We start from the raw sequence: 26,574 nt of genomic DNA on the forward strand, positions 1-26,574 counted from the left end.
TGACAGCCTATAGTAAACTGTAATGATTTATTTAGCCAAAAATAAATATGAAATGTCATAACACAATCCCAGTGGCCCACTGTGATAATTAAACATACTTTAAAATCTTGTACTGACAGGGAAGACACAGCTCCATGGAGGGGCTTGCACTGTGTTAATAAAGACAAAAAAAGAGATCTCTCCAGTCTGGGCACAGGAGAAAAACCTGCATTAACAGTTTTGCCCCCCACACTCACAATATTTCTCCTGTAAATACATTATTTAAAGGCCATGGGCATGCAAAGGCCAGCAGGCAATTGCATTTCCAGCTTTCAGCTTTCAGCTGCACAGAGGCTCAGGGCCAGGGGACCAGATGTTGTCCAATACACAGACGATGGCTACAGGTAAAAAGCACATCTTTATGTGGATACAGTTTGCAAATCAGCCCCAGCACTCCAGCAGTAATGGAGTTTTATGTCTAGAACACAGTACTAGCCTTGAACCATGTTATTAGTGCCGGAGAGGAACACAGCCTGTCCTGGAAAACTGATGTGTTGGCAGAATTTCCTTTCCTGGTGGCAGCATTTTCTGAGGGGTGAAGGTGGAGGGGAGAGTTTCCTCCTCTCCCTCACTTTGATGGATGTGTGCTGGAGAGCAGAAACATAGGAGGTGTCAGGAGTGATGGAGTGATGCTGAAGGCTCTGACAAATGAGCTCTAGAAAGTTACACTGACATCTTTGTGAATGTATTTCACGTTCAACATTTGAGATGTTCCCATCCCGCTGCTCCCCTCTGTCCTCTGCCAGAGCCCCAGGGTGCACAGCACAGAGGAATGTCCCACACAGCCCTGGAGCTCAGCCATCAGAGGAGCTGGGATGAGACCAGAGGGGAAGGGGGATGTGTAAACAAGCCTTGTGTCCTACTGACCTGGTTCAGAGGCAGAAAATTGCTTTGGGAACAGAGTCCCACCTTCAGCTGCCGCGGGGATTTGCTCAGTGAGCGTGTCAAAACCTTGAGAACAAACACATGGGTGCAGAAGTTGTAACTCTCCTTTTCCTTCTCCCTTCCAGCTTGCTGCACTAGAGAGACAAGTGTTCGACTTCCTGGGATACCAGTGGGCCCCTATCCTCGCCAACTTCCTGCACATCATCATCGTTATCCTGGGGCTGTTCGGCACCATCCAGTACAGACCTCGCTACATCGTGGTGGTGAGTGACACGTTCTGTTCCCAGCACCAGAGCCTGTCCCAGCCTGTGCTCCGGGGATGTGGCTGGCAGCAGGGACACTGCAAAGCCCCTGGGAGATCAGGCACCAGCCCTGCACGCTGTTCTAGCAGGAGGGGCCTGGATGTGCTCAGGAATCCCCTGTTCAGTGAGCTGTGCTTCTGCTAAACTTGGAAGGTTTCAGATAATTCTTCAGCCCAAACGCTGCCCAGCAGAGAGGGAGGGTGAGGGGCTGGAGAAATGCAGCACAGAAGCTTTTCCAGCCCTCCAGACTCTTTGCCCCCTGTGTGTGTCTTATCAGGCAGGAGAGCATCTGAATATGGAAAACAGAGAAAGGGAAAAAGGATTTCAGTGCTGACTCAGGGCATTCCACTGTCCCCAGCTAGAGCACACATACATCAATATAAATATAGATATATGTATATACACACTAATTCCAGTCACTTCCTCATGTTTATTGCTTCTCTCTCCCCAACCCCATTCCTTCCCAGTATGCCATCTGGACTGCAGTCTGGGTCACCTGGAACATCTTCATCATCTGCTTTTACTTAGAAGTGGGAGGGCTCTCCAAGGTGAGTGCCCAGGCTCTCAGACAGGGGATGGAGCTGGGTGGGGAGGGGAGGGGAGGGCTGCCATGGGTGAGGTGAGGGGTGGGGGCTGCCTGGGTCCTGCCCTCCTGCCTGTGGAGAGGGCTGCTTTATCAAGGATGGGGAATTCTGCTGCTTGTGTGGGGAGCTGAGGAGCCACTCTTGATTTCTGGAGCTCTCAGCTGGTTGGTGCAGGTGGTGCTGGAATAAACCCTGCCCTCACAGCAGGCAGAGAGGTGACAGCAGGCTGGCAGCAGAGTCACCCTGAGGGGAGAGGGGGTTTGGGGGCCAATTCCCAGCAGTGATGCTGAGGAGGGCTAGGAGATAACCAGACTGCAGCTGATCCTCTTGGGGTCTGAGACCACCTTGGCAAGAAGGTGTGTGGTGGAGGGGAGGCCCCTCCAGCAGCACTGAGAGTGGCCTTTCTGCCAGCCTGTCCCAGGGAAGGGCTGCTGCAGGGTCTGGCTGGGTGGACCTGAACCAAGGACTTTGCTGGAACTCCACACCTGACCAGCTCTTGGTATTTTTGTGCCTCCCAGTCCTGCTGAAGACTTGCTGCACTTCAGCAGCAGGGATAAATACCTGGTTGTTGCCACACCAGGCAAAATATTTCCTGTTGTACCTTTGGGGAGAGGCTCCTCTGTCTGCTGAACAGAGAACATCCCTCCCCAGAGGGATCTGGCTCCTCTCCTTGGGATGTGGCTTTCCTGCCTTAATTCTTCCTTCTCAAGCACAGTGGTAGTTACTCCTGGCTGCTGGCCAGGGTGTTGTGAGTTAATATGCAAAGCTCTTTGAAGACTAGATTAGCTGAGTATTGCTGTCTGCCTAATGAGGGGTGAGTCAGAAATAATAAAAATGGGAGGCAGGCCCTAAATTAAGTCTGGGCTGTAAGCAATGAATTATGAGTGTTGCTGTAGCACAGCATTCAGAGTGACTGTGGGATGCAGGTTCATTTCAGAGCACTCCACATCTGGCCTAAATTCCCAGGTCATGCTCTGGAGTTGCTGTCATAATTGGAATTGCCCTGTGGTTTTATCAGGCCCACAGCAAGTCAGGAGTGGCAGCCTAAATCCTTTGCAGATAAGAAAATATAACTTCCTAATGTCTCAATTCATCTTCATTTTCCCCCTCAATTATCTCCATAAACTTTGAGGGAGTTCTCGCCCAAAACAGTGATTATTCATAGTCCGAAATCTCAGCCTGAGATGATCTCGATGTTGGCTGCGACCAACTGATAAAAAAAGGAATTTTATGTAACTGTTTAAATGCTCCCTCCTGCAGAGAAAATGTTGGCTTGATAACCTGCTCTGGGAGCTTCTCAGAGCCAGTGTTTGCTTCCAGCCAGCTGGATACTCGTGTTTGCTAATCCCAACCTGCACTGCAACACGTCAGGTTGCTGTTCTGCAATTCAAACAGCACCTCAAACTCCTTTTTTTGTGCCACAGAGGAGCTTCACCTGGTAACCTTGCTCTGTGCTTGGCTCATTTTAGCCAAGCCAGCACACAGAGAGGCTTTATGTAGCCTACAGGGTGACACTTGTGACTGGGGACATTTTTTACAGAATTGGGCTGCAGTGTAAGTTGTTACTGACTCAGTGGACTTTCCTCTTGGGCTGCAATGAGAAATTAGTTCATTTAATGGCAGCCAGCAAAATGAAGAGAGAATTTGTGCTTGTTTGGCTGCAAAGTAGTTGACAGCCTTGCCTCTGTTCTTAATGAGTTATTCTCACTTTAAAAAGCTGTTTTGTAAGGAAAGCTAATGATGCTGCTTTCCATCCTCCTCCACTTTCACTGAAGTAATTTGGGTCTTTGTAGTGGCAAAACAAATCTGTGCTTCACAAGAGACCAAAAGATCCACCTGAAGCAGGAGCTGAGGTTTCTGTAGGACACTTCCCAGGCCGGGCTCTCCTGCTGCACCTCTGGAAAGCTGAGCCAAGGCCAGCTGGTGTTTTATTGTGTCAGTGCTGGGATCAGGCCCCAGAAGGACATCTGGGCTTGGCTGTAGGAGTGTTGGGCAGTGTGCAGCAGGGCTGCAGGTACCTCTGTGTGCCCCAGGGCCCACGGGAGGAGGCTGCCCTCTAGTCCTGACAAGAAGTCAAAGCTCATCCTGAGCCTGGCAGTAGGCAGGGAAATTGCAAATATTGGAAGAAGAGCTTTGCTGGAGGGAGAGGCTGATGGACTGATAAACAATAACTCATTAACTACTAGACTAAGCATGAACACACTGGGGAGTGCTTGGACAGGGTTGTGCAAGTCCCTTAAGGGACTGAGAGCTTTGCAGGGCTTCAGGGTGCTGTTTCCTCTGTGATTGCTGGTGAGCCTGGGGAGAGTGGCATTCCTGCCAGCCCTGCACTGACCCTGCTGGGTTCTGACAAGGGCAGCCTGCCAGGACAGGCTCTGTCAGCAGCTTGTTTACAGTGGGAGAATGCAGAAAGGGCAGGGAAATCGACAGAATGGAGTTTGTTAACTTGGTGCCTGGTAATGACAGTCCAGAGCCACTGAGAGAGGTGATAACTCAGGTGGGGTGAGAAAAAGATAGGATAGAAAGGGTTCAAGTGTTTCCGATGTAACAGACTTAAGAAAAGCCCAGGGAGCTGAAAAGATGAGGAAACAGTTATGTGCACTCATTGCAAACAATTCTTTATGCTCTGCTGCCTAGATCTGATTTCACAGTGGTGGAGGAATACAGGATGGGAGCAGGGAAGTCTGTTCACAAGAACAGGGACGTTGTTCTTGTGCCCCCCTTGCTTTGGGTGCCTGGCTGATTTGATGAACAGAAACCAGGGAGCCCACAGTCCATGTCAGCCCATGAGTAATTTGGCAAAGGGGCTGAGACAATCTCTCAGTTATAAACTTTAGGTGATCAGTAGAATAAGGGCTGGTAGGTACAATTTGCCTGTTGCTTTCCCTTACCAAGGAATTGTTCTCTGCTGCATCTTTCCTCCACTCTGTTGTCTGCCACCACTTCTCACCCTCTCTTTCCTCATGTTTTTCACATTTCTTGAAGTGCTCCTTTATCCTCCAGGTTATTCCAGCATGTCCATTCCATGTCTCCTGGCCATGGAATTGCTGAGGATGCTGTTCTGGTCAGCCCTGCTCAGGGGAGTTATAACTAATTACTAACCAACCACCAATCACTAGTTATACTGAATTTTATATTGGAAAGGAAAATACATTTTACTGAACACTGAATCTATTCCTTGCTCCTTGGAAGAGCTAAACTGACTTGATTTCTGTCTTTCTATCCTGACAGGGTCTTTTATCTTGGAATCTTTTCTCAGCAGGAGTAAGAGTGTGAAATATGGCCCAGCAGAGCTTCCTTGGGTGGCCAGACCCAGGTGGATCAGCACAAGTGTCTGAGGAAGCACTTCCCTTGCTGCTGGAAGGGCCTCCCCAAGCACACAGCCCATGCCAGCTTTCCTGCAAGTGCTCTGCCAGTGAGCAGCCGAGTGCTGGAGCAACCTGGATTTGCAGGGCTGCTTCTCAGCACTGGCAGGGAGGTGGTGATGTGTCTCTGAGCAGCTTTTGGCAGCATTGCCTTGCTGATTTGCTCTGTTCATACTCCTGAGCACACTTGCAGCTCCAAGTGCTGTGCCCCTGCTCTGTGCTGGGGCTCACAGCCCAATTTCCAGGTTGCTGTTGCTCCTCCTGTCCCATCTCCCTGTTTTCCCCGTGTCCATCTGGCTATTTGGGTAGGTGAATTGCTAGGAGCTAGCTCTGAAGTTTCCAGGCTGTGTTTGCAATAATATGTTAAGCTTCTCCCTGTTTACTCGAGCATGAAATTCATCCCTCCTGCAACCCCTCAGTCTGAGTTAATTATTAAAATCCTGCTGTTAAGACATATGAGCATCTGTCTGTCCAGCTGCCATGCTGACTGACTCTTCATCATGGACTTGAGAAATGTTCAGAGAGGTTTGAGGAACTGCTGTCCTGTATTTCAATGTATTTCAATGAATTCCTTTGTCTTTTCCCTCTGGAATTATTCTTCTTGAATGGTGACTTCTAATTTATTTTTTTTTATCCTTCCTTTATATTCTCATGTCTATGCACTGCTTTGATCTGAATCCAGAGCCCTGGTGGTCTAAATCTCCTCTTGAAATGGAAGCAGCCCTTGTGAGTCAAATGGGGGTTATTTGTATTTCAGAGAACCTGGATGGCAGCTTGGGATGACTTTGTACCTGGTTAAAATAGCAGGAGGATGGATAAATTCATGTGTACGTAAAACTGTCCCTCAACTCCTTCTAAATTTAGAACTTGGAAGCCTGGGATTTGGCTTTTAAATGCTGTGGCATTGTCAGCAAACCCACTGAGAGACATGAGGAGTGTTCCTCTGTGTCTCAAGGTGATGCAGCTACTCCCAGCACAGGACTGAAAGTTGAACATTGCATTTCCTATTTTAATAAGAAATGTTTCCATCTACAAAGATTTACAATGATTCTGCTGTCAATCTCTGGCAGCTCCCAAACGAGGTTCAGTTTGTTCCAGAGTGGTTTTGCCTGATAATTAAGGAAATTTGAGGGAGGCAGTTCAGAAGACTGTTAACAGCAAAAAAATAAAACCATCTCTGATAGTGTCCCTTTAGAAAATAATTTCAGAACAGCTTTCAGGAAGCTATTTTAGCGAAGGAGCGCAGCTGGCTCCGTGGGTGTTGGAGGTAGGTGTGAGTTTCCCGTGGGACACGCTGGGGAAAGCAGACTCTGTGCAGTTTTTGGTGCTGTTGCCTTCCCTCTCACCCTGGTGGCAAACAGGTCACAGCCAGGTGCTGCAGCAGGTCAGAGGGAGGTGTGATTTTTTGGCTGGCCTTCAAGGTGCTCCTGAGAAGGATCTTGGCTCGGCCCTGGCTCGTGTTTCCCTCCAGGCTGGAGGTTAGAGGCAGTGACAGCCCTGCTGGGGCTGGGCACACACTGACCCCTCTCCCCGCAGCAGGCCTGGACACTGCTGGCACTGGTTAACATCTCCCAACCCACATTCCACTCCTGGGAGCATTCCAGTGTGTTTAGATTTCAAATGCATCGCAGAAAGCTTTTGGGAGACAGCTGTTCCCTAAACCTTCTTAAAACTGGCTCTTTTCCCCTGATTTTTGTGTGCTGTTCTGTTTAATTCATGGTTTCGCTTCTCTCCAACTGTATTCTCACAAACGAAGCTGGCAAACCACAGGAGACATCCTGAAGTTATTTTCACAGTCTCCAAGCAAGCTCTGAGCAACGGGAGGTCAATTAAGGGATTTTCTTGAGTGCTCTTTTTATTGTGCCCCATCACACAGGTATCCCCCGAGGGCATCCAGCCAGGGACAGGGCAAAGCAACAGCTCTGCTTTGTGTGTTGAGACCCTCTGGTTCGTGCTGCCCTCTGCCCCAGGCAGGTGCTGGTTCAGGAGGGTGGCTCTGAACACAGAGACATTCCCTGATCCCAGTGTGCAATCAGTATTCACTTTACATCTGTGAGATGGATGGCTCGTGAGTTCGAGGCATTGTGGCGTTTTTAGAATCCAAATGTGCTCAGTTTTGCCAATTTGCCCTTCACTGATGTATAACTTTTTATTTTTGGGGTTTTTTTTTTTTCCTTTTTCCTCAGAGCTGGAGTGTGACTGTGGGCACAAGGCAGTGAGTGGTGGTTGGGACCTCCTGTTCCTCCACCTGCCCACCTCCAGCCACACCTGTTCTGCTTTTTCAGGCTGGATTTACAAGCAAGTTCAGTGAAGTTAAGCCAGAGCCAAATCTCTGAAAGCTGACAAAAGGGAGATTCTAGAAGGAGAGCAGCCTGTTTCTTACTTTGCCAAACACACAGTGACTCCTCTGTAAGGAGCAGAGAGGACACTGAGGGGTCTGTCTGCATCAGTGAGGCAGAAGGTTTGGGAAAGCACCATCTGTGAGCTGGGAGAGGGAAGCCCTGGGGACTGAGGTTGAGAGAAGATCCTGTGGTGCCCTGGGGAACAGCTTTGGTTCAGTGCTAATGCGGGGAGCCCCAGGCAAAGAAACAGGAATTCACTTTGGGGGGTTTCTTGGTTGTTTTGGAGGTTTCTTGCTTTCTGTTTGTTTGTTTGTGGGGGTTTGTTTTGCTTTTTGAGAAAGAGGATTGCTTCTTTCCCCAACCAAAGCAGAGTGGCTTGTGAAAGGGAGAAGAGCCCAGCCACTTGGAGGCTGGCTTTGGCTGGGGAAAATCCATGAGCCTCAGAACATGCAAACTTGGGGGGAAAAGAACAAGCTTTGCAGAAAAGCTGTGATTTGGTGCCTTTCTGAGCTTTGTGTGGGCCACTGAAGGGTGAAGCCCAGGAGAGGGCTAAACTTCCAGCTGTTAATGGAGTTTTCCCCATTGTGTTTGCTATTCCGGCTGCCTTTGCCCCAGTGCCCCGCTCCATCTCCGTGCCCTCCTCCATCCCCTGTAAAGCACATGCCATCTGCTGTGGTGATTATGTCAGGAGCTTGGCAGCTGTCTTCTCACTTAATTGTCCACATTTCTCAACACGTGCTTCCTGCAGCAGGTTTGAGTGCTGGCTCTGCAGGCTGGCTCGGGGTGTCTGTGGTGGACAGGGTCCCCACACAAGGTGCAGAGTGGGGCAGCTGGGGACCGTTCCCTGCTGCTCTGGCTGGCATTCAGATTCCTGCCCCTGTGACTCGAGTTTGGCCCTGGATGTGCTTTTCTGTGTCCGTGTTTTATATCTGCAGGACGTCCTGGCTTGGCTCCTGTGTTGGCTGTGGAGACAGGCCCTCTCTCCAGAGGGTAATTTGGAGCAGGAGCTTGGATAAGCTGCTCTGAATCTGTTTTTCCTTTTCACTCTACGGGGAGCTGACACAAAGGAGCTGCCATGTGAGGTTTTCCATGTTGGGAAGTGTGAATACCCCAAGCTCTGACTGCTGCTGTTCTGGGAGCCACAGCTTTCCTCCTGGGACTGTAGGACCCTGGCACGAGCAGTGTGAAATAGTTTATGGATAGGTGCTAAAACCTTTAGTAATGGGTGTGTATCCAGCATCCATCTCTCTCTGCAGAGATACAGATTCTCTGCCTTCAAATTTTTTAATCTATTCTTCAGAATAAAACTTCCAAGCCCTTGCTTTGTTTTGTGGTCAAAAGAGATTGTTGATCAAAGTGACCTGAGAGGACTTCAGGGGTAGCCAGCACTTGGCACTCATCCATGAAGGGTTGCAGCTGTTCAGCCAGTCCTGAGTTTGTCTTTCACCTGCAGGAGTGCTTTGCCATGTCCTGCAAGCTCAAAATCCCAAAGCTTCTCTGTGTATTCCTGTAAATACTGCACTTTTCTCAAGTGTGAGGAAAGTGTGGTCATTTTTAAATAAGCACGTGGCTGCACACCCAAGGCCTGCACTGCTTGTGTAGCATAACCCCCTGAACTGGTTTAAAGTATTTACCTAGCAAAGACAAGGCACTAAAACAAAAAGCCTCTCTAGGTAAGGTTGGTAAGAAATTGCAAGGGGAGATGTTTACAAGAAGCTGCAGTCAGCACTGTGGGGTCAGCTCGGCTGGGTAAGCTGACCTGGGGCTGACAGGAGATGCAGAAGCACCAGATGTGAAGAGTGTGGAAGGAAATCAGGCAAAAATGGTCCAGCATCTTGTCAGATGTGTTAAAAGCTAGGAACAGAGGAAGATCTGTTGGGTTTTGAAACTCGCTTTGGGGTTGTGAAGTTCATATTTTTCAGCTGCTTGGGTTGATTCCTGTGCTGAGAAGAGCCTGGCAGGACATTTAGTGCCACCTTTTTCCTCTAGAGTTACATGGTTCATCTCCCAAACCCAAAACTTGAGGGTTCTTTTCTGGGTGAAGATACCACTAGCAAAATGTTCTTGGGTCTGCAGCCTGCATTGCAGCTGTGCTACAGGATGGTGAAATGGATTTGTTGCAGGGCTGCCTCAGGAATGGTTCTCACCACAGCAGCTTGCCTGGGAAATACGTTTACATTAGACAATAGGAGGAAATTCTCCCCTGTGAGGGTGCTGAGGCCCTGGGACAGGTTGCCCAGAGAAGCTGTGGCTGTCCCATCCCTGCAGGTGTTCAAGGCCAGGCTGAATGGGGCTTGAAGCAACCTGGATTAGTGGACGGTTCTTTAAGGTCTCTTCCAAACCAAACCTTCCATGATTCTATGAAGGAATATCAACCCAATGTGCTTTGATCTGTGCTAGCATTTCTGATGGGTGGGGACCTCAGAAACTAACTTTTCCACTGATTTAATACAACCTGCATCTGACAGCATGTCTGACACTCTCAGAGGAAACAGAGATCTCTTTGCAACTTTTCCCTTTAGGACAGCGAACTCCTGACATTCAACATCTCCCGGCACCAATCCTGGTGGAGTGAAAATGGCCCTGGCTGTGTAAGGAAGGAGGCTTCAATGTCTGGCCTCAAGGGGCTGGACAACCATTCCTACATCTCTGTCATCGGCTGTGCCCTGGAGTACCGGTACATCGAGGTCATGCACAGCTCCTTCCAGATCCTCATCGCGGTGAGTGCCTCGCCGGGGGCCAGCAATTCCTGAGGAAATGCTGCTTGGTTTGGGGTTTTTTCCAGCCACAGGGATTGGCCTGCATTTTCCAGCACTTCTTGTATTGCCTGATTGCAAAAGCCTCTGTGAATGTGTTCTGTTTGATTGTTCTGCTGTTCTCTTGTACAAAAAATACTCCTTGAAGCAGTTGGGAATGGGTATCAGCAACCTGATGCCTGCAGTAATGCATCTTTGCAACCATGCAGTAACAAAGGGTTCTGAATCCCTGTTGGGGTGTGGGAATTCATGTTTTGACAAGGACAGAGACCTTTCTGGAGGAGGGTCAAAAGCAAGAGTTCTGACAGGACAAGAGGAAATTACACCAAATTTCACTGGGGAGGTTTAATTTGGATACTGGGGACAATTTCTGCATAGAAGGGGTGGTAAAGCACTGGAGCAGACTGTTCAGGGAAGTGGTGGAGCCACCATACCTGGAAGTGTTCAGAAAATGTGTGGATGTAGCACTTTGAGGACATGGTTTAGTGATGAACGTGGTGGTGATGCTGGGTTGATGACTGGCTTGATCTTTAAAGGCTTCTTCCAGCCTTAATTCCATGCTTCTATGAGTGATGATATTCTCTGTACATCTGCAAAACACCACTAAGGGCCAAATGGGGAGACAAGAGGGAAATACAAGAGAAAACAGGATTTAGGGAAATACTTTCTTGCTCTTTCTCTCTGAGATTTAAGGCGCAATAAATTGTTGAGTCCTAAACCTTGGAAAAGGGGTTAAAATATGTGTAGGCAAGACACCCATATGGGCTGGACTATGCATTGAACCAAATTTCTACTTGTCCTGTAATAAAAGCAGAGTATTGAAGCCCCAGATCTGTAACTGCTGCTGGCTCTGAAATGCTCATGTAATTTTGTCATGTAGTGGGAGGAATGGAGCTTTTCCCCTTTTCTTTGAGGTCAGGCAAAAAGCAAGTCTTCTTTCTCCCTCATACCTTGCCTGAAAGCAGTCAGCCAGTTCTCTCCCTTTTTACTCTCTGAGGGTCAAACTCTTTGATCCCTGCCAGTATCTTTTTCTGTTCTCTTTATCTCACTTTGAGGCAGGTTTTATTGCGGGCAGCTGTCCCCAGAGTGCTGGCAGGTACAGTGCTGCAGACAGGCAGGGACACAGATCAATAGCACAAAAACACAACCAGCAACTTGAAGGCTCAGGGGATGCAGCAAGAGACATGACCTAGTTCCCTCCTTGTCTGAAACCAGAATTGTCAGTTCCCTGTTAGGAAGGGCAAGGGACAGGCAAAATTGTGCTTTCAGTAGCTCAGTTTTGCTTTGTCTAACTGTTTTTAGAAGTTGTGGGGTGAGGGGATTTGGTTTGGTTTTCACCCCAGATACTGCACTGTGAAACCCACGCTGTTTAAATATGCAGTGCCCAACTGCAAGCACTTTATTTTATTTTTCTGGAAGTTCCAATTCCTTGGGACTACTGAGGGACTTGAGTCCTGAGGGACTGTACTGCAGTGTTGTGTACTTGGGGCAAGGCTCCCTGAATTCAGTCTTGCATGCCAAAGGAGAGGGAAAGCAAACCTGGCCCCATATGGTGAGCACAGTGTTGGCTGTCAGCTTGACTCCTGCTGATTATATCATCCTGCTCCTGGGCATACATTTGAGGATACATAAGGTCTCAGTCTGCCTTTGCTCAGAGCTTGTCTGTACTCCTTGAAGGCAAAAGCAGTTCCTTTAATCTGGAATGCAATCAAACTTGGGCATATTAGTCACCACACATGATACAAGTTGCTGTAGGGTCCAGTGTGAAAATTTTTCCTCAGTGCTTTAGCACAAAACACATCAGAGATAAAAGCTCATTGTGGCAACATCTAAAAGTCTGTCCTGGTGTAGAAATGAATTGTAAAGATAATGCTACCAACCCAGGTGGGAAATGCAGCAGCAACTACTTTGTCAAGATGAGGATCTGCTTTGCTTTTGCCTCAGCAAGGATTCATCTTGCACGTCCCCAGCTCGCCAGCCAGCAGGGAGGGGAGTGATTCCCAGTTCTGAAATACCTGGCATAGCTCTGGGCTGTCCATATGGTACTTCTGGGAGTGGGGAGGGTTGGGCTTTTCCTGAGGCTCCACTGAATGGGGTAGAGATTGGAAATGTCTTCCCAGCCGCCAGAACTCGCTGCCTGCCTGTCTGTTGTTTTCACTCAGACTGACAGGTTGGAAGGTTCCCAGGGAGGCAGCAAGGCAAGCCTTGACAGCAGATGTTATGTGAGAACCAGTGCACAAGAGATGCCTTGCTCTTGGCAGAAGGTAGATTTTCAGTGGTTGTAATTGCATCCAAAGAGTAAAGAAGGTCAAGGAATTAAAGGATTTTGATTGCCTCTCTTTGGCTATCTGGTCACAATAGCTCTTTCACAGGCTGGATTTTTGCTTTCTCATAGCAGAATTCCCTTCATTTCTCCCTCTTGCACTGATATCTGTGTGCACCTTTTGTTAGCTCTGATTAGAAGTAAAACCTAGAATGCATCTGCCCTAAAAGAAAAGGCTTTGCACCTCTTCTCTGTGCTGGAAAAAGCAGTGGCAAGTTTGTCTGTTGTGAGAAGAGTTGGAGAATCTTCGCTGGGACAGAGGGAGGCTAAAGATCTTACACAAGTAACAGTAACACCTAAAATTTGCCTTCCCATCCTTTGTGTATTTTGCACACTTGAAGCCAGCTGGTCCCTTTCTCCAGGTTTTTCTCTAATTTGCTCTTTCTGGCTCCCGTGCCTTCATTCAATGCTGCTGTTTTATGAACAGCTTTCAACTCTCCATTAAAAAAGTTAACTTCAGAGGACTGAGGGGCAGGGGGATGCTCAGCCATATGTTTCTCTCATTCCCTTGGGGCACACTTGTCTCTTCCTGTCTTTCCCACTCTGTTTGCCTGCAGAGTGCTTGGGGCACCCCAGCTCCATCCTCTCTTGTGGGGCAGCGTGTGCGTTCCCAGGCTGACAGAACACACCTGCCCTCAACATGTGTTCCTAATAAAAAGCTTAATCGGATCCTTCTGCAGCTTGGAGAAAGCTGGTACTGCACATGCAGAACAAGCAGAGAAACAGCAGCAAGGGCTAAAGCCCTAGAACATTCTTTGGGGAATTAGAGCAGTGGCTTAGTGTCATTTTACATGGCTGACGTTTTCCCTCCTCTTCCACCTCCCCGATGTAATTTGCAAAGATCCAAGAATTTCCCTGGGATACAGAGCTTAAATCCCTCCTGTGTATTGAAAGCAGCAGCCAGGATGGCACTTGGAGCAAGGATGGAATTATTCCAAATTGTTGGCTTCTCTGAAGCTTCCTGTTCTGTGTTAATTGCTGATAAACTGGGTGATGTGTGGGGGCTCAACACATCGTTATCAAAGATGAAGTCAGAAGGGAATTTCGGGTGTTTCTTGGAGTCTGCTCACTCCAGCAGGCTTTTCCAGGGGAAACACTGGACAACAGGAGCAGCATTTCTCCTCCTTAGCTGTGTTTCATTTATAATTTATTCCAAAGGTGAGACATGGGGATTCCCGTGAGTTCAGTTAATTCTTGAGATTATTTAATTTGAGGTTATTTAATTACAGATGAATGCTTTAGAGTATTTAATTACAGTTTAGGTCAGCACAGAAAAAAATGGAATTCATATTTATGTTGTACATCTCCTCCCCCCTTGCCACTGAAACTCCTGCTCTGGTCAGATCACAAGACAAAGCTTCTTTGAATAAAAAGTTCCATTAAATAAACAAGGTTTTTTTATTGCTGAAACACATGTAAAGAAGGAATGGACTATAATGTCAATATAAAGTAAATATTAAACACTAAGCAGATGATTTTGAAACACAGCCAAGAGATGGATGGAATCAACAACAAAAATCCTCCACTGCAATGAAGCTGGAATTAGAGATTTAGGGAAGTTCTCTTAATTCACTAGTTTTTGATTGGTTGGTTCTTCTGAATGCAAAAAAAGTCACCTTAGTCATAAAGTGAAAAATGTATGGGGTGAGAAGAATGATGGTTGAGGGTTATGGGGCATTAATTTCTGTGCAAAACAAACTTCCCAAGTCAATCACATTGCTTGGTGCTTCTGAACCATGAAAAACGTCCAGCACTTTATCAGATTTGCTGTGACAGTTCAGCTGATAATCGCTCCCAACTCTGCTCAGAAACTGGGCAGGTAAATCATTTTCATTGTTAATTCTATCAAGAGTTTCCTGACACAGGTACCACATAAGATTTGCGTCTGTGTGTTATAGAGTGTAATAGCAGGGAGTGGATTTAGGGCTGCCACTTTGCATGGCTGTTAACCCAATGATGGGAAGTCTGAGGAGGGAGAAAACCAGCCTAGAGTTCCCTTGGAATCAGGGTGTGTATTCAGGATGCATCTTCCTGCCTGGATATTTGTGTGTGTGTGTAAATTGTGTGATTTGACCTGATGTAAGAGGCTGGATCTTACAACTATAAAAATGCTCCAGCAGGTACAGAGGATGTGTGTGAGCACACTCCGAATTTGTTATTTGAGTTCAAATGCCTTTATGCTGGAGATCAGGTGCAGAAGGGTGGTTGGACATCCCTTGGAGTGCTGGGATGTGCAGGAAGCACTCTGTTTTATGCGAGAACATCTGGGCCAGATCCCGCAGCCCAGGGATGAGCGGGCGGCTCCCGGGAGCGGCCTCGGGGCTTCAGCACCACGGCCAGAGCCCGGGCCGGGCCGGGGCTCCTGCGATCCTTTGGGTTGGGAAAGCTGCCCAAGACCCTCCGGCTCCCCCAGCACTGCCGAGCCCACCACTAAACCTGTCCCCAAGTGCCACATCTACTTCTCTTTTAAATCCCTCCACCACTAAACCTGTCCCCAAGTGCCACATCTACTTCTCTTTTAATTCCCTCCAGGGATGGTGACTCCACCACTGCCCTGGGCAGCTGTGCCAGGGCTGGATAACCCTTTTAATTATGAAATATTCCCTAATATCCAATCTAAACCTCCCCTGGCACAACTTGAGAACATTGACAACTTGACAACATTTCCTGTTGTCTGATTGTTTTTTGGGAGAAGAGAGAGACCCTTACCTGGCTACAACCTCCTTCCAGGGAGTCACAGGGAGCATTAAGGTCCTTCCTCAGCCATTCCTTATCAAACTTGTGCTCCAGACCCCTCCCCAGATTTGTTGCTCTGATCTCCCCAAAAACTGCCACAAACTTCAGGAAAAAAAAAAAACAAACAAGTTCCAGATTTTATTGTGTTACACTACAAGCAATTGGGGAGAGGAAAAATCTCTGATATTGTTTGGTTTTCATTTTTCCACCTTAAACAGTGATAGTTCTATTCTGAGACAATTCTAGAAGGCAGCAGGTACAATTAGATTGGCCATTGCATGTGGCCAGAGGATTTATGTTTCCCTGTAGCTCACAGGAGCTTAGCCTGAAGCAGTCTTGGTTTCAGAAATGCAGAGGAATGAGGGAGTCCCCAGAGCTACCCTTCCTCCACTGAGCTTCTGGGATGTGCTCCCATAAGGCTCACCCAAGAGGAAAGGAGAGAGCTGCCTTCTCTTTCAGATGATTATAGAAAAATCTTCAAGGAAAAACAGGGTTTAGTGATTCTACAAAAACATTCCATTTCCTCCCAACACAGCGTGTTTTGTCAGGGAGAGCTGGAGAAACCACAAATGTTGTATAACTCCCCAGCAGAAATCTCATTATCTTGCCTTTTGTTTTCGGGTGTGATGTATTTTTCTGTCATGTTAAAAATGAATGGACTCTACTTTTCAAGCCCTCCCATGCATCATTCTGTCTGCACTTGGAGTGAGTCACTGTGTGTTACAGGCTGACTCCTGTTCCCAGGAATTGAGCTCACAGTGGAAAACAATTATGCCTCACAATAACTTTACTAACGCAGTTACTGTCAACCAAGATCTCGCTAAGTGGGGTGTTTCGTAAAGATGTAAAATGAAGGATGGAGAGGATATTTGATTAACAGAGAGAAGGCAAAGCAAAATAAGACCCTGATGCATCTGGAATGCTTAACTCCCATAGTACCAGAAGTTTGTCTCTCTGTTTAGGCTAAGGAACACCTTGATAGTGAGCCTGAAGGAATCAGCTCTGATGCTTTAGAGCTTCTAGAAACTCCTGAGTTACTAAAGATTTTGGTGTCTCTGAACATTTCTGCCAGTACAGCACCATTCTTAGGGTTAACTAATGTTCTATCTCATCTGCATAAAAACTACTCACCTCTAATTGGTAATTTACCCCATATGGCAGGAATGCTGAGCTGATGAGTTGTTGTCATTGAAACTCTGTGTCTCCTGTACATTGCTGTTTGTCCCACAAGGGCCTCTCCTGTGTCCCCATCACTTCTTCTGAGAGCTAGCACAGGAGTTTCAGTTGCAACAAAGCCAACCCATGTTCTTGCCAATCTTTCAAGCGACTGAAGGTGCTACTCTGAAGGTGAGGATGGGTCTTACAAATTTTCCTTCTTTGGGTGTGCTCCATCAGTGCCTTCCCTGACACCCACACCTGCCCCAATCCCTACAGCAAACATGACTTGGCTCCACAGTCACAGAAATGCTGCCAAGATGACTGTAAATAGTGCCTGTTGAAGCTGTGCCCAGTGGGTTCTGACCAGGCTCACACTGGCTGATGCTAAAATGATTTATTCTCTCTCTTTTCCAGCTGGTGGGCTTTGTGTATGCCTGTTACGTGGTTAGTGTTTTTACAGAAGAAGAAGACAGCTGTAAGTATTTATCAACAGATCCCTTGGCAAAGGTTTCAGTAAATTTTATTTATCTCTCAGATATTTGTCTGTCAGGTCTGAGCTGCCATCAGACCTCTTTCCATCTCTGTCTCTGTGTGTTATGGCACTAACTGCCCTTCAAGGATCAGCTATTTTTACTGTGAGGGTTTTTTTCCCCTTGTCACTCTGCGTTAGATGCTGTAATTCTGCTACACTTAGAGCACAAAAAGAGCTTGGTTTTGGCTTCTCAGCTGGACTAAGCCTTAGAGAAACTGGGAAGCTGCTTCTGTTCTCAGGCTCATATAGCCTGAGAATAATGGTTCTGAAATATTACTGCTGCGATTAAAAGCACCTACAACAAAGCTTTCAGCCCAGGGCTCAAGTGGGAGACCTGCTGAGTCTCATGTGCCACAAGCTGAGGATGAAGCAGATCATGAGTGTTCTTGCCAAGAACCAATCTGACCACTCAATTTAAGAGCAGAGGAAATGCTGTATTTGAATTACAAGGAGGAAGGAGCCAGCTCCCTCGTGTTGGGTGCACAGATCTCTTCAGTGACAGGCAGTCACTGTGACACGTGTCAGGGTAAAGACTCACAGGTCTGTGGGACCTGTGCAGGTACCCAGCTGGTCCTGGAGAGCTTTGTCCCTCTAAAACACCCTTTGAGACCAATGATTTTACAAACAGAGAAATGGATGCATAGAGTTAAAGTAAATGCAAAGTTAGGTTTGTTTGGCAATGTGTTGGGTCTAGGCCAGTTTACTCCAGCAAAGGATTTCATCCAAAGGTTTTACATCCAAGTATCAATTCTTTTAAGGCATTGATTAGGTTTGTGCAAGTAGCTTTGTTGTTTTAAAGAGCAGCTGGCATGGAGGAGAGCTGGAAAACAACAGCTTTGAACTGAATATTTGAAAGTATGTGAAGAATGTGTTTTCATAGGAGCGAGAGGAGATGCATTACTTATCTGCCTTGTCCTTATGTTTTTTTCTTCCTTCCTTCCTGGCTGAACTCATTCTCCTGGCTTTATTGATCATTTCTTTAGAGCTTGGCAATGCACTTAGAGAAGGTGCTACATTATAGTAATATCTTTTAAATTAGACCATACTCTTCTATTAGCTAAATAGCTGCAGTTCTGAGCCCCTGCTGAATATTGTAAAGGAATAACTTGACAGAACTCATTTTTATAGTAGGGATCTGTTAGGAGAGCAACAACATGGAAGGCAGCTTTATCTAGGAAACACAGAGCTGGTAATTTCAGGATATGTATTTTTTTTCCCCCCACTAACAAATTCACTTTCACTCCCAGTTTCTCAGCTTGGAGTTAAAATGCCAGCTTGAATAATTAACAATGACAAACCATCAATATTTCACACTCACAGGGGTAGATCCTTCCAGTGACCTGAATAAATTTGAGCTGCGTTTTAATTTTCTCTTCCATTTGTGGTTTCCTTTAAATGTTACTTTGATATGCAGCATGAAGTAATTATAAGTGCTGAGGCACATTAATCAGGAAGCTCATGCTAACGTGATTTTCATGAGAAAACACAGCAGTAGGGACCTACTAATGCTGAATTGTGGGCAAGAATATTTTAGATGTGCTAATGCAATGTATTGAATCACAAGGAACCACACTTAAGATTTTTTCTTTTTTAAGTGCCTTGGATTTTGAGTGCCCTCATGCTTGCATGTTCAGATAAGACTTGTGTTTGTTCAAGGTACTCGATAGTTACTGAAAATTGCTGTTCTTTAAAGTTTCCCAATTTAGGCATTCCACAACTGAGGCAATAAAGTTAAAATCTTGTTTATTTTTTTTTTAAATGGCAGCCTGTTTTGATTTTAGAATACTCAAAACGCTTTCAAAAGTGGCTGAGAAAAAGTAGTTTCACTGAAACTATTTGGGAATTATCCCCACAATTAACTTAGAACTCTACAGATTTTACCCATTACCTCTCAGTTGTCCCAAAATCTCAGTACCAGCGTGAAGCTCTCCATCAAGATGGAATTTGTCAGAATCTGTTGTCCTTAGGTTTCTAAATATATTTTAAGAAGTTTTGGGGTTTTTTTACATCCAATATATCAGTAAATATTTTTTCTATTGTTTGATCAGCAAAAAACCTCAAACCTCTTCAGCTTAAATTTAAAATAATAGTGCCACCTTCAGGAAAGAAAAACAATCAGGCACTGAAATAGTTAATAAAACTCTCCAGTTATTTTTAAATGGCACTTGGACAGGATGGTTTTCACACTTCCATACAAAATGTACTAACTTGGCACCAAAAAATGATCCAAGCTGGGTCTGTTTTAAAGGGTTTTACAAGGCTTGTGAGGTCAGTCACAAATCAGAGCAGCTCACACCCCTCCTGCCCTGGCTGTGCTGGCCAGCTCTGTGCTGCAGGCTTGGCCTCAAGTCCAGGGAACTCAGACAGCCTTGGAAAATTCTTCCCTGGTTACTAAGGGAATTGTCACTTAGAACTCTCCCTGCTGAGTTACGCTGCCCTTCCGTGAGCACTGGAGAAGGGAAGCTTTGTTCCTGTTTGGGCACAATTAAAAGAAATTGAGTTGGCAGAGAGGACACGAAAAATACCAGAGCTGGAGATAATGAGGTGGTTGCAGTTTTCCAAAGCTGCTGTTGTCTTGCAGGAGAGACAAGTGGGGCAAGAAAATTCCCACTTCCCTGTGTACCCTTCCTGGGGAGGGCTGTGCTGCCAGCTTCTCCCTGGCATTCCCCAGCTTCCTCTCCTCGGCTCCAGCTTTGTCTGCTCCTCTCACGTGCACTCACAGCGTGGTGGTAATACCCAAGGAGGCTTTTCTAGAGTGTTTTGTTAGTTCTGCTTTAAGTTTTGTGTTAGCTGAAATCTCCTCTTTGGCACCCTTGCCCATCCCAGGAAATCCATACCTGAAAAAATCATTTTTCTGTTCTGTCACTAATTTTTGTGTTTATGCCATGACATGCACCAAGCCTTTCTTTCATTTCCTTTCAACTTTCTGGCCATGTTTGTTTGTTTATTTGAGTTCTGATTTTTTTTCAGTTGATTTCATTGGTGGATTTGATCCATTTCCTCTCTACCATGTCAATGAAAAACCCACCAACCTTTTGTTCAAGCAGACATACCTGTAAGTATCATCTGTGCTAAGAGACTCCACGTGCTTCTTGGTTTCATGGCTCAAGGGTACCACAGGTTTGGGGTTTTTCCTCCTTGTAGGTTGATTTCTCCAACAGGCTTTTCAGGCATGGAAATAATGAAGAAATGGAGACCAGAAGGGGTGAAGCTGCCCTTTCTCAGCTCCAAAATCATTTTAAATTCTGTTGCCACCAAGGACTGAGCCTTCCACGTGTGGGACAGCCCAAGAGTTGAGCTGAGAGCAGAAAGGGGAGCTGTCCACAGCAGCTTCTCTCCTACCAATAACGAAGGGCCACTGTTGAATTCCCATTTCTGCCCCCTGAAGCACCAGATCCCAATTTCACTCTGTCCACTTAAAAGCTGGCTCTTAATGAGATCCTCAAACACAAATGCCAATTCTGCCTGTTTAAAGCAGCAGTGATCTGATTTTATATTCTTTAAATTGATCTGCAAGAGGCAGTTCAGCACATGGAAGGTTTTTACAGCAGCTGCTGAGGGAGGCTGTTTTTCAGGAACAATGTTACCAGAGTCCTGCCAAAAAGAAGGATGTGAGGATGGTGGAAAAGAGTGGGGCTGAGGGAAGGAAAACTTGCCTGAGGTAGATTGGTAGATGTGCCCCTCTAATTTCATAAGGACTTACTGCCCACTTTGTCACTGCAGCACAAGATCAGGAATACAAGTAATTTTTGCAAAGCTATTGAATTCCCTGTAACTTTGGGGGGTTCTATGGTGTTATTACAAGGGATGCTACAGGAGATTAAATATTGATTTCTCTCTCATTTTGTCACAGTGGGGTGGGATTTTTCATAGTCTGCAGAACTGTGCAGCTTTAAGCAGCTCCCTGATTTACTAGCTGATGCAGCAGCAGGCTGAAGAAGCATCACATTTTCACAGTGCAGGGGTTGGGCTTCTTTTTTCTTAAAATGACCAGTTCTGCTTGTGAAAGAAGCTATCACTTCTAAATGAAGATTCCTATATGGGGAGATTGCAATCTGAAGAGAAGTTAACAATGTAAAACTTTCTTCCAGGGTCTCAGTAAGAGGGGAAGCTGCTGCTCAAGTCCACAGATAATTTTGTTGTTCCTCCCTCCCATTCTTTAGCCCATCACTTCTGTTTATATTTTCTACCAGCACAAAATAATATTTCTTTCAGGCCAAGAGGAGGTGAAAACAACTGCTGAGCTGTAGATAATGTGACCCTCTATAAATTTCAACTGCCACCAAATAGCAATTTTTATTTATTTCAGTCTATTGCCTTTTTCCCATGTGTGTGAATGGGAGTGAGGGGAGGAAGGGAGAATTGATTCCCAGGTGCCATGGAGTGCTGCAGATGCCCTTGTCCTGCTGTGAAAATCATTTAGTGATGACTTGAAGGAATTTATTTTTCCATATCCTATTCAAGAAGATGTGAAACAACAAATACATCAAATGTATTTGGAATTAAGTTTAGAGAAGAGCTAATGATCAGGAACTTGAGTTTCTTGTTTGAACTCCTTTTTGTTGATGGAAATGCTGAATGAAACCAAATTTATTCTAGAACTGATTACTTGGAGCTGACTGCAAGTAGGAACTTTCATTTTAGAATGGTATCACCCCCTTGGCTGCAGTCAGATGCATTTTCTGGGCTCCACACTTCCCTAACAGGATCTTTCCTTCATTCCCTAATGGAATTATCCTATTCACTCCAGTTTTACCTTTCCTTTTCTCATGAGATCACACTTCCCTCCCACTCTGCCCGTTCCTGCATTTTTCTCTAGTCTCTCCTCTTCATATCTCTGAATTTATGAGTTTTTAGAGACCTGAGACCCCACAGAACAATGACATGAGCTGCTAAATTCATTATTCAAACTGTGCACCCCAGTTCTGGCCCTCAGCTTCCAGCCACAGCAGTGAAAGGAGTTCTGAAATACCTTTGTCTCCTGCTAGGAGGAAAAAACACCTCCTCAAACTGTTACTTTAGGTACTTCTACACCATAATTCAGTTACATCCCAGCTTTATCATAATGATCTCCCTGACCTCAGCTGCAAACCTCCAGTTAGTGGAAAACCACAAATTTTTCAAGTCAGGTATTATTTTTCTCTTTGCAAAAAAAGCCAGCAACAACAATAAACCATCACTTTGTACTGTTTTCACAAAGGGAAGATATAAGAGTGCTCATATCAAACCACACCTTGAACACACTAACACAGCAAATAATATTATTTTTCTAAAAATAAAGTTATTTCTGTTTCAGGTTCCACAACTGCTTTTGCTCCACATTTCATTGACTCCAGGGGAGTTTTATTATGATAGTTACTGTTTAAAGTCACAGCCTTAAGTAAAAGAGGCTCAAATTGTCATGAAAAGAATTCTTCTGGAAGTTTACTGTGCAAAAGAACAGCCCTTAATCTCACTGCTGGTTGCCAATCAAGGCATCATACTAATTATTTAATAATAATATAATAGCACTCTTGATAGAAGATATGTTAAAATCTTCACTGCCCGAGTTTCTGTGTCAAAGTACTTATCCAAATCACTCCTGGAAAGACAAAGTTGTTTGCCTGAGGCTAAAAGAGAGGATTTCCAGTGAGTTTTTAGGAAGAAAATGTTGAACTCTTTCTCCTCCCTCAAGCACAAGTTCAGGTTGTGCCTGCTGGCACCACTGTCTCCCCTTGTGCTGCACAGCACAGGACCTCAGCTCTGGGTTGCTTTTCTTCTTATCTGTTCATTTGTAGTAACAGAATTCTCATCACTTGAGGCAAAAAAGCCACATTTTTGCACCAATAACTGTGGAAGTGCTGGCCAAGCTGGCTTTGACATTTCTCACTCAAGCTGTTCTCTCCAAGCCCCTGCACTACCTGCCAAGTACCCAGAGCATCCTGAGAATTTGTCAGCACCTCCTGCCTGCTGAATCCTTTCAGTTTCCTGACATCACTCTCTGAATTTGTTTTGGAAAGCAGCACTGTGCAATCTCAATTATAAAGCAGAATAGCCTCAAAGTGTGATTTTGTACACAGGGTAGTGCTAAATCAAGAACCTGCTGGATGACAGGAGATGCCCTCTGTTTATTTAAAAGGTACAGGTAGATCTTCCTGCCTTTTAAGACCGTGTTTGTAAAGCCAAGCAGTGATCTGCACCTTTAACTAACACTCCTCTGGCACCTCAAGTACTACATCACATTACAGGCTTAAAAGCTTTAATTTGAGGTGTGTAGCCAGATTTTATGGACCTCCCTTTCCTCAGAAATAGCAGTGGAAAGGGCCCTGTGTTAACCCAGGGTGTGACTTTTATCAGATGGAGACCTCAGTATTGACAGGGCAGCAACAGGAGGTATTGGTTAATTGAGGGATCTGAGGCTCCAGTTGGCAATTGCTCATTTTAATGATCCCAGATCAATCTTTTTTTGGGACACTGTCTGCTGGCCACAGGCACGAAGCAGCTGTGAGGATTAAAGGACTTGTCCCCATACAACCATCATCCCTTACTGGCTTAAAGTGGCTTCTTCAATATACCAATATGTACAAGCACACAAATAACATTAAGTCAAAAAGTCAGAATCCAAGACTAAAACACTGGAATAAGAAGAAGGGGAAGGAAAACTTCTTTAGAATTGTTTTCCCACCTGTCTTCTCCAAACTTTAACAAACAGAATAATTTACAGAGGAAACTTAAACAGGAAAAAAATCACACTTTGTTCTGAGGAGAGAAAAAAAACACAAAACAAAACACTTCTGCTTCTCTTTCTAGGTAGACTTTTTCCCAAACAAACAACATGAATTTGCAAACTCTTTTGATCATCCTGAAGCTGCATGCATAAGAGGTGATGTTTCAGCCAAAAGCATTCACTCACCTTTACTGCTGGCTCCAAAAGTAGATCTGCTTATCCTGCTGCACTACACAAAAAGCACATCACTGCAATTTCAAGCAGCTCTTTATCCTAGAGATGACCCTTAGCTTTTTAAGTTCCTAACCAAATTTTATGCAGCTCCAAATGCTGAGGATACATAGATCTAACACTTGAGCCTAACTGCAGCATATTCAGGTCTGACATATGCATAGCATTCTTTCCAGGCTTGAAGACTACTTAACTACATTTACTTCTGAGCTCTCAATCCTATTCCTCATCTGTAGTCAATCATATTTGAAAGACCAGAAGAGGAAAGAAAAAATTGTCCTCATTATTTTCACACCATTTCTGTTCCATAAAGAAAGCAATTGAGTACTTGCTCCACACTCACATCCTGCCTTCACCTTTCTCCCCCCTTTCATAGGCCTGCGTAAGTGAAGAGGAGCCAGAGGATGGACAAACCTTGCACTCCACCAAAGGTGCTGCAGGAAACAGTCCCCTGGGGCCTGGATCTTTGGCAGAGGAAATGCAGGATGGTGAACTCCATTCCATTTTTTTGTTCCTTGTCTTCTTTTCAAACGCAATGAATGTACATCAAAGAATGGCCACACAGTTGGTTTTTAACTAATTCTCCAAGTGCCCTGACGAACCTTTCCTACCACAGTCTGCTGGTACTGGCCCAGAAATGGCACAGGCCTAAAGACCTCTGGCAGAACAAGTTCACCAAGAGCCTCTCCCAAGAGCTACAGGTGAAGTCAGAGCTGCTTCCTTGCGCTGTGGATCCCGAAGGAAGGAAGCAGCACGTAACCTCCTGGGACATTTCATATGTTCTGTAGTTAGTGCCCTCCCCTTTTTCTGAACAGAGCCTAAATCCCCTAACACAACTTCATCTCCCCCCTGCCTGTATAAAATGAGGTGGGGGCTCTTCACTCTTGAGTCCCTTAGGCATTGTTGGGTTCTAAGTTATAGATGAGAACTTTTCCCTTCTGTGTCCCACCCGTGCAGGAGCCCTTGCTCATTCTCCGTAGGCATGGCAGTAGGCATTTGTCCTGAGTTCAGTCTCTGTGGCCTAACTCCCGTAATGCTGAACAGCTGGAAACTCATCCAGCCATCAGCTCTTCACTCAGCACGCAGCTTCACCCCGTTTCGACCAGCTGAGCCATCCTTGGAGCAGCTGTAGCTCACTCTGGGTCTGCCCAGCTACATGAGATTAACCCTGGTGTAGCTGAATCCTGCTGCAGACACTGGAAAAGGCCCAGTTCCTCGTGGATCAGAGGTGGGTTTGCACCTGCCTCCTTCACCTTGAGCCACACCTATTCCATGGTAACAGCCTGATGGAAGAGTTTCGTTTGTGACAGGCTTTTCGAGGGGAGGGAAAGGGCTGAAGAGGGAATGAGAGTGTAATTAAATTGCATTAATGAGCTGCAGCAATTAATTAATAAGAAGAACAAAACCAAGTCAGCTTTGTTAGCTGTGTCTCCCAGCATGTTAAAAGTGTCAAAAGCAGAGAAGGAGCAGTTGTCAGCCAGCCCTGGCATTTTTGGGCTGGTACTTCAAGTGCTGTTGTAATTCATTATTGTCTTGCCTAATTTGTTTGGGATTACTTGGCATTTTTTGAGAAATGCTTTTCAGAAGGGTCAAGCGCGAAGCCATGCTAGGGAGAAGTGTGAGGGAAGAATTAAAAAAAAAAATAAAATAAAAACATTAAGTGCTAAATCAAAGACAGAATGATGCAGGGTTTTTTTGTCTCATTCCAAAGGGCCCCAGAAGAAAAATCCTATTTTATAAACCCAGATGTATAAGCGCTGAATATTTTTTGCTTCTGTGTGACTTCTATTCCAGATACCCAGACATCCTGAGCTCTGCTTGGGTGCAGCTGCAAGTAAAAATATTGTTTTCTGTAGGATGATTTCCCCCTTCTTTTAGCCACCAAAAGCCACGACTTCTGACTGAGCAAAACAACAACTAGTTTCATCCTAGTTTAATACCTCTAGATGGTAAGAGGAGGGAACTTCTGGAATTGAGGTCTGCATGTTTTTAACACTACACCTCTCCACCTGACCAAGCTCTGATGCCACTTTCAGCAATAAAACTGGTCAAAACCGCTTGCCAAGAACTCTAAAGAGATAAAGCACCAAACTATGCTCTTAATAGCATTGTCCCTTGGTTTTAACACACACTGGTAAAGATCAATGAAACAAAAGTGTGATGACTGAGTCACTTCAGAACTACCACTCAGTTGTCTGTGTCCATTGTAGCATAAAGCAACAATTAATAGAACCAAAAAAAATACCAAGCCCATATTCAGGTAAGCCTATAATATTCAGCATCAATTACTGCCATTAATCACAAGGAAAAAAAATAACAATCAGTCTGAGAAGAAACAAAGCTACTAAGGGTCATATCCCACACTTAATTATCTCCTCCGGGTTTCATTAGCAGAGCCATTGCTCCTCATGCCCTGAGAACCCCTCTCGTGGTCTGCTTGTGCCAGACCCACTCTGAGAGGCACAAGGTGACCCAGTGACCCTGTTCTGCAAGGGCAGGGACTGTCCATTCACCCATCCCATCCCCAGCGTGATCCAGGAGCAGCTGGAGGTGGTGGCTTCCCTTATCTCCAGTTTTGGAGTGCCCTCTGTTGGGGACAGACATCGCTAGAGATG

The 26,574-nt window shown here is 45.6% G+C and overlaps 1 protein-coding gene across 5 annotated transcripts in view; it reads left to right on the forward strand.

Annotated features, from left to right (window-relative positions):
• Nucleotides 1–26,145, forward strand: part of NKAIN4 (sodium/potassium transporting ATPase interacting 4) — a 49,572-nt gene extending 23,427 nt beyond the window's left edge. For 3 of the 5 annotated variants that reach the window (XM_015647251.3, XM_033519126.1, XM_033519127.1), the window contains exons 2-7: nucleotides 1,050–1,187; nucleotides 1,694–1,774; nucleotides 10,040–10,237; nucleotides 16,905–16,965; nucleotides 19,993–20,077; nucleotides 24,336–26,145. In XM_015647251.3, coding sequence (XP_015502737.1) covers nucleotides 1,050–1,187; nucleotides 1,694–1,774; nucleotides 10,040–10,237; nucleotides 16,905–16,965; nucleotides 19,993–20,077; nucleotides 24,336–24,345 — 573 coding nt within the window. In that variant the 3' untranslated portion in view covers nucleotides 24,346–26,145. Of the gene's footprint in view, nucleotides 1–1,049; nucleotides 1,188–1,693; nucleotides 1,775–10,039; nucleotides 10,238–16,904; nucleotides 16,966–19,992; nucleotides 20,078–23,811; nucleotides 23,885–24,335 lie in introns of all 5 variants that reach the window. The other 2 variants (XR_004499961.1, XM_033519128.1) reach the window with 2 other exon arrangements.
• The last annotated feature ends 429 nt before the right edge of the window (nucleotides 26,146–26,574 follow it).

Source organism: Parus major, chromosome 20 (genome assembly GCF_001522545.3).
Source record: "Parus major isolate Abel chromosome 20, Parus_major1.1, whole genome shotgun sequence".
In the NCBI taxonomy this organism is placed as follows: domain Eukaryota; kingdom Metazoa; phylum Chordata; class Aves; order Passeriformes; family Paridae; genus Parus; species Parus major.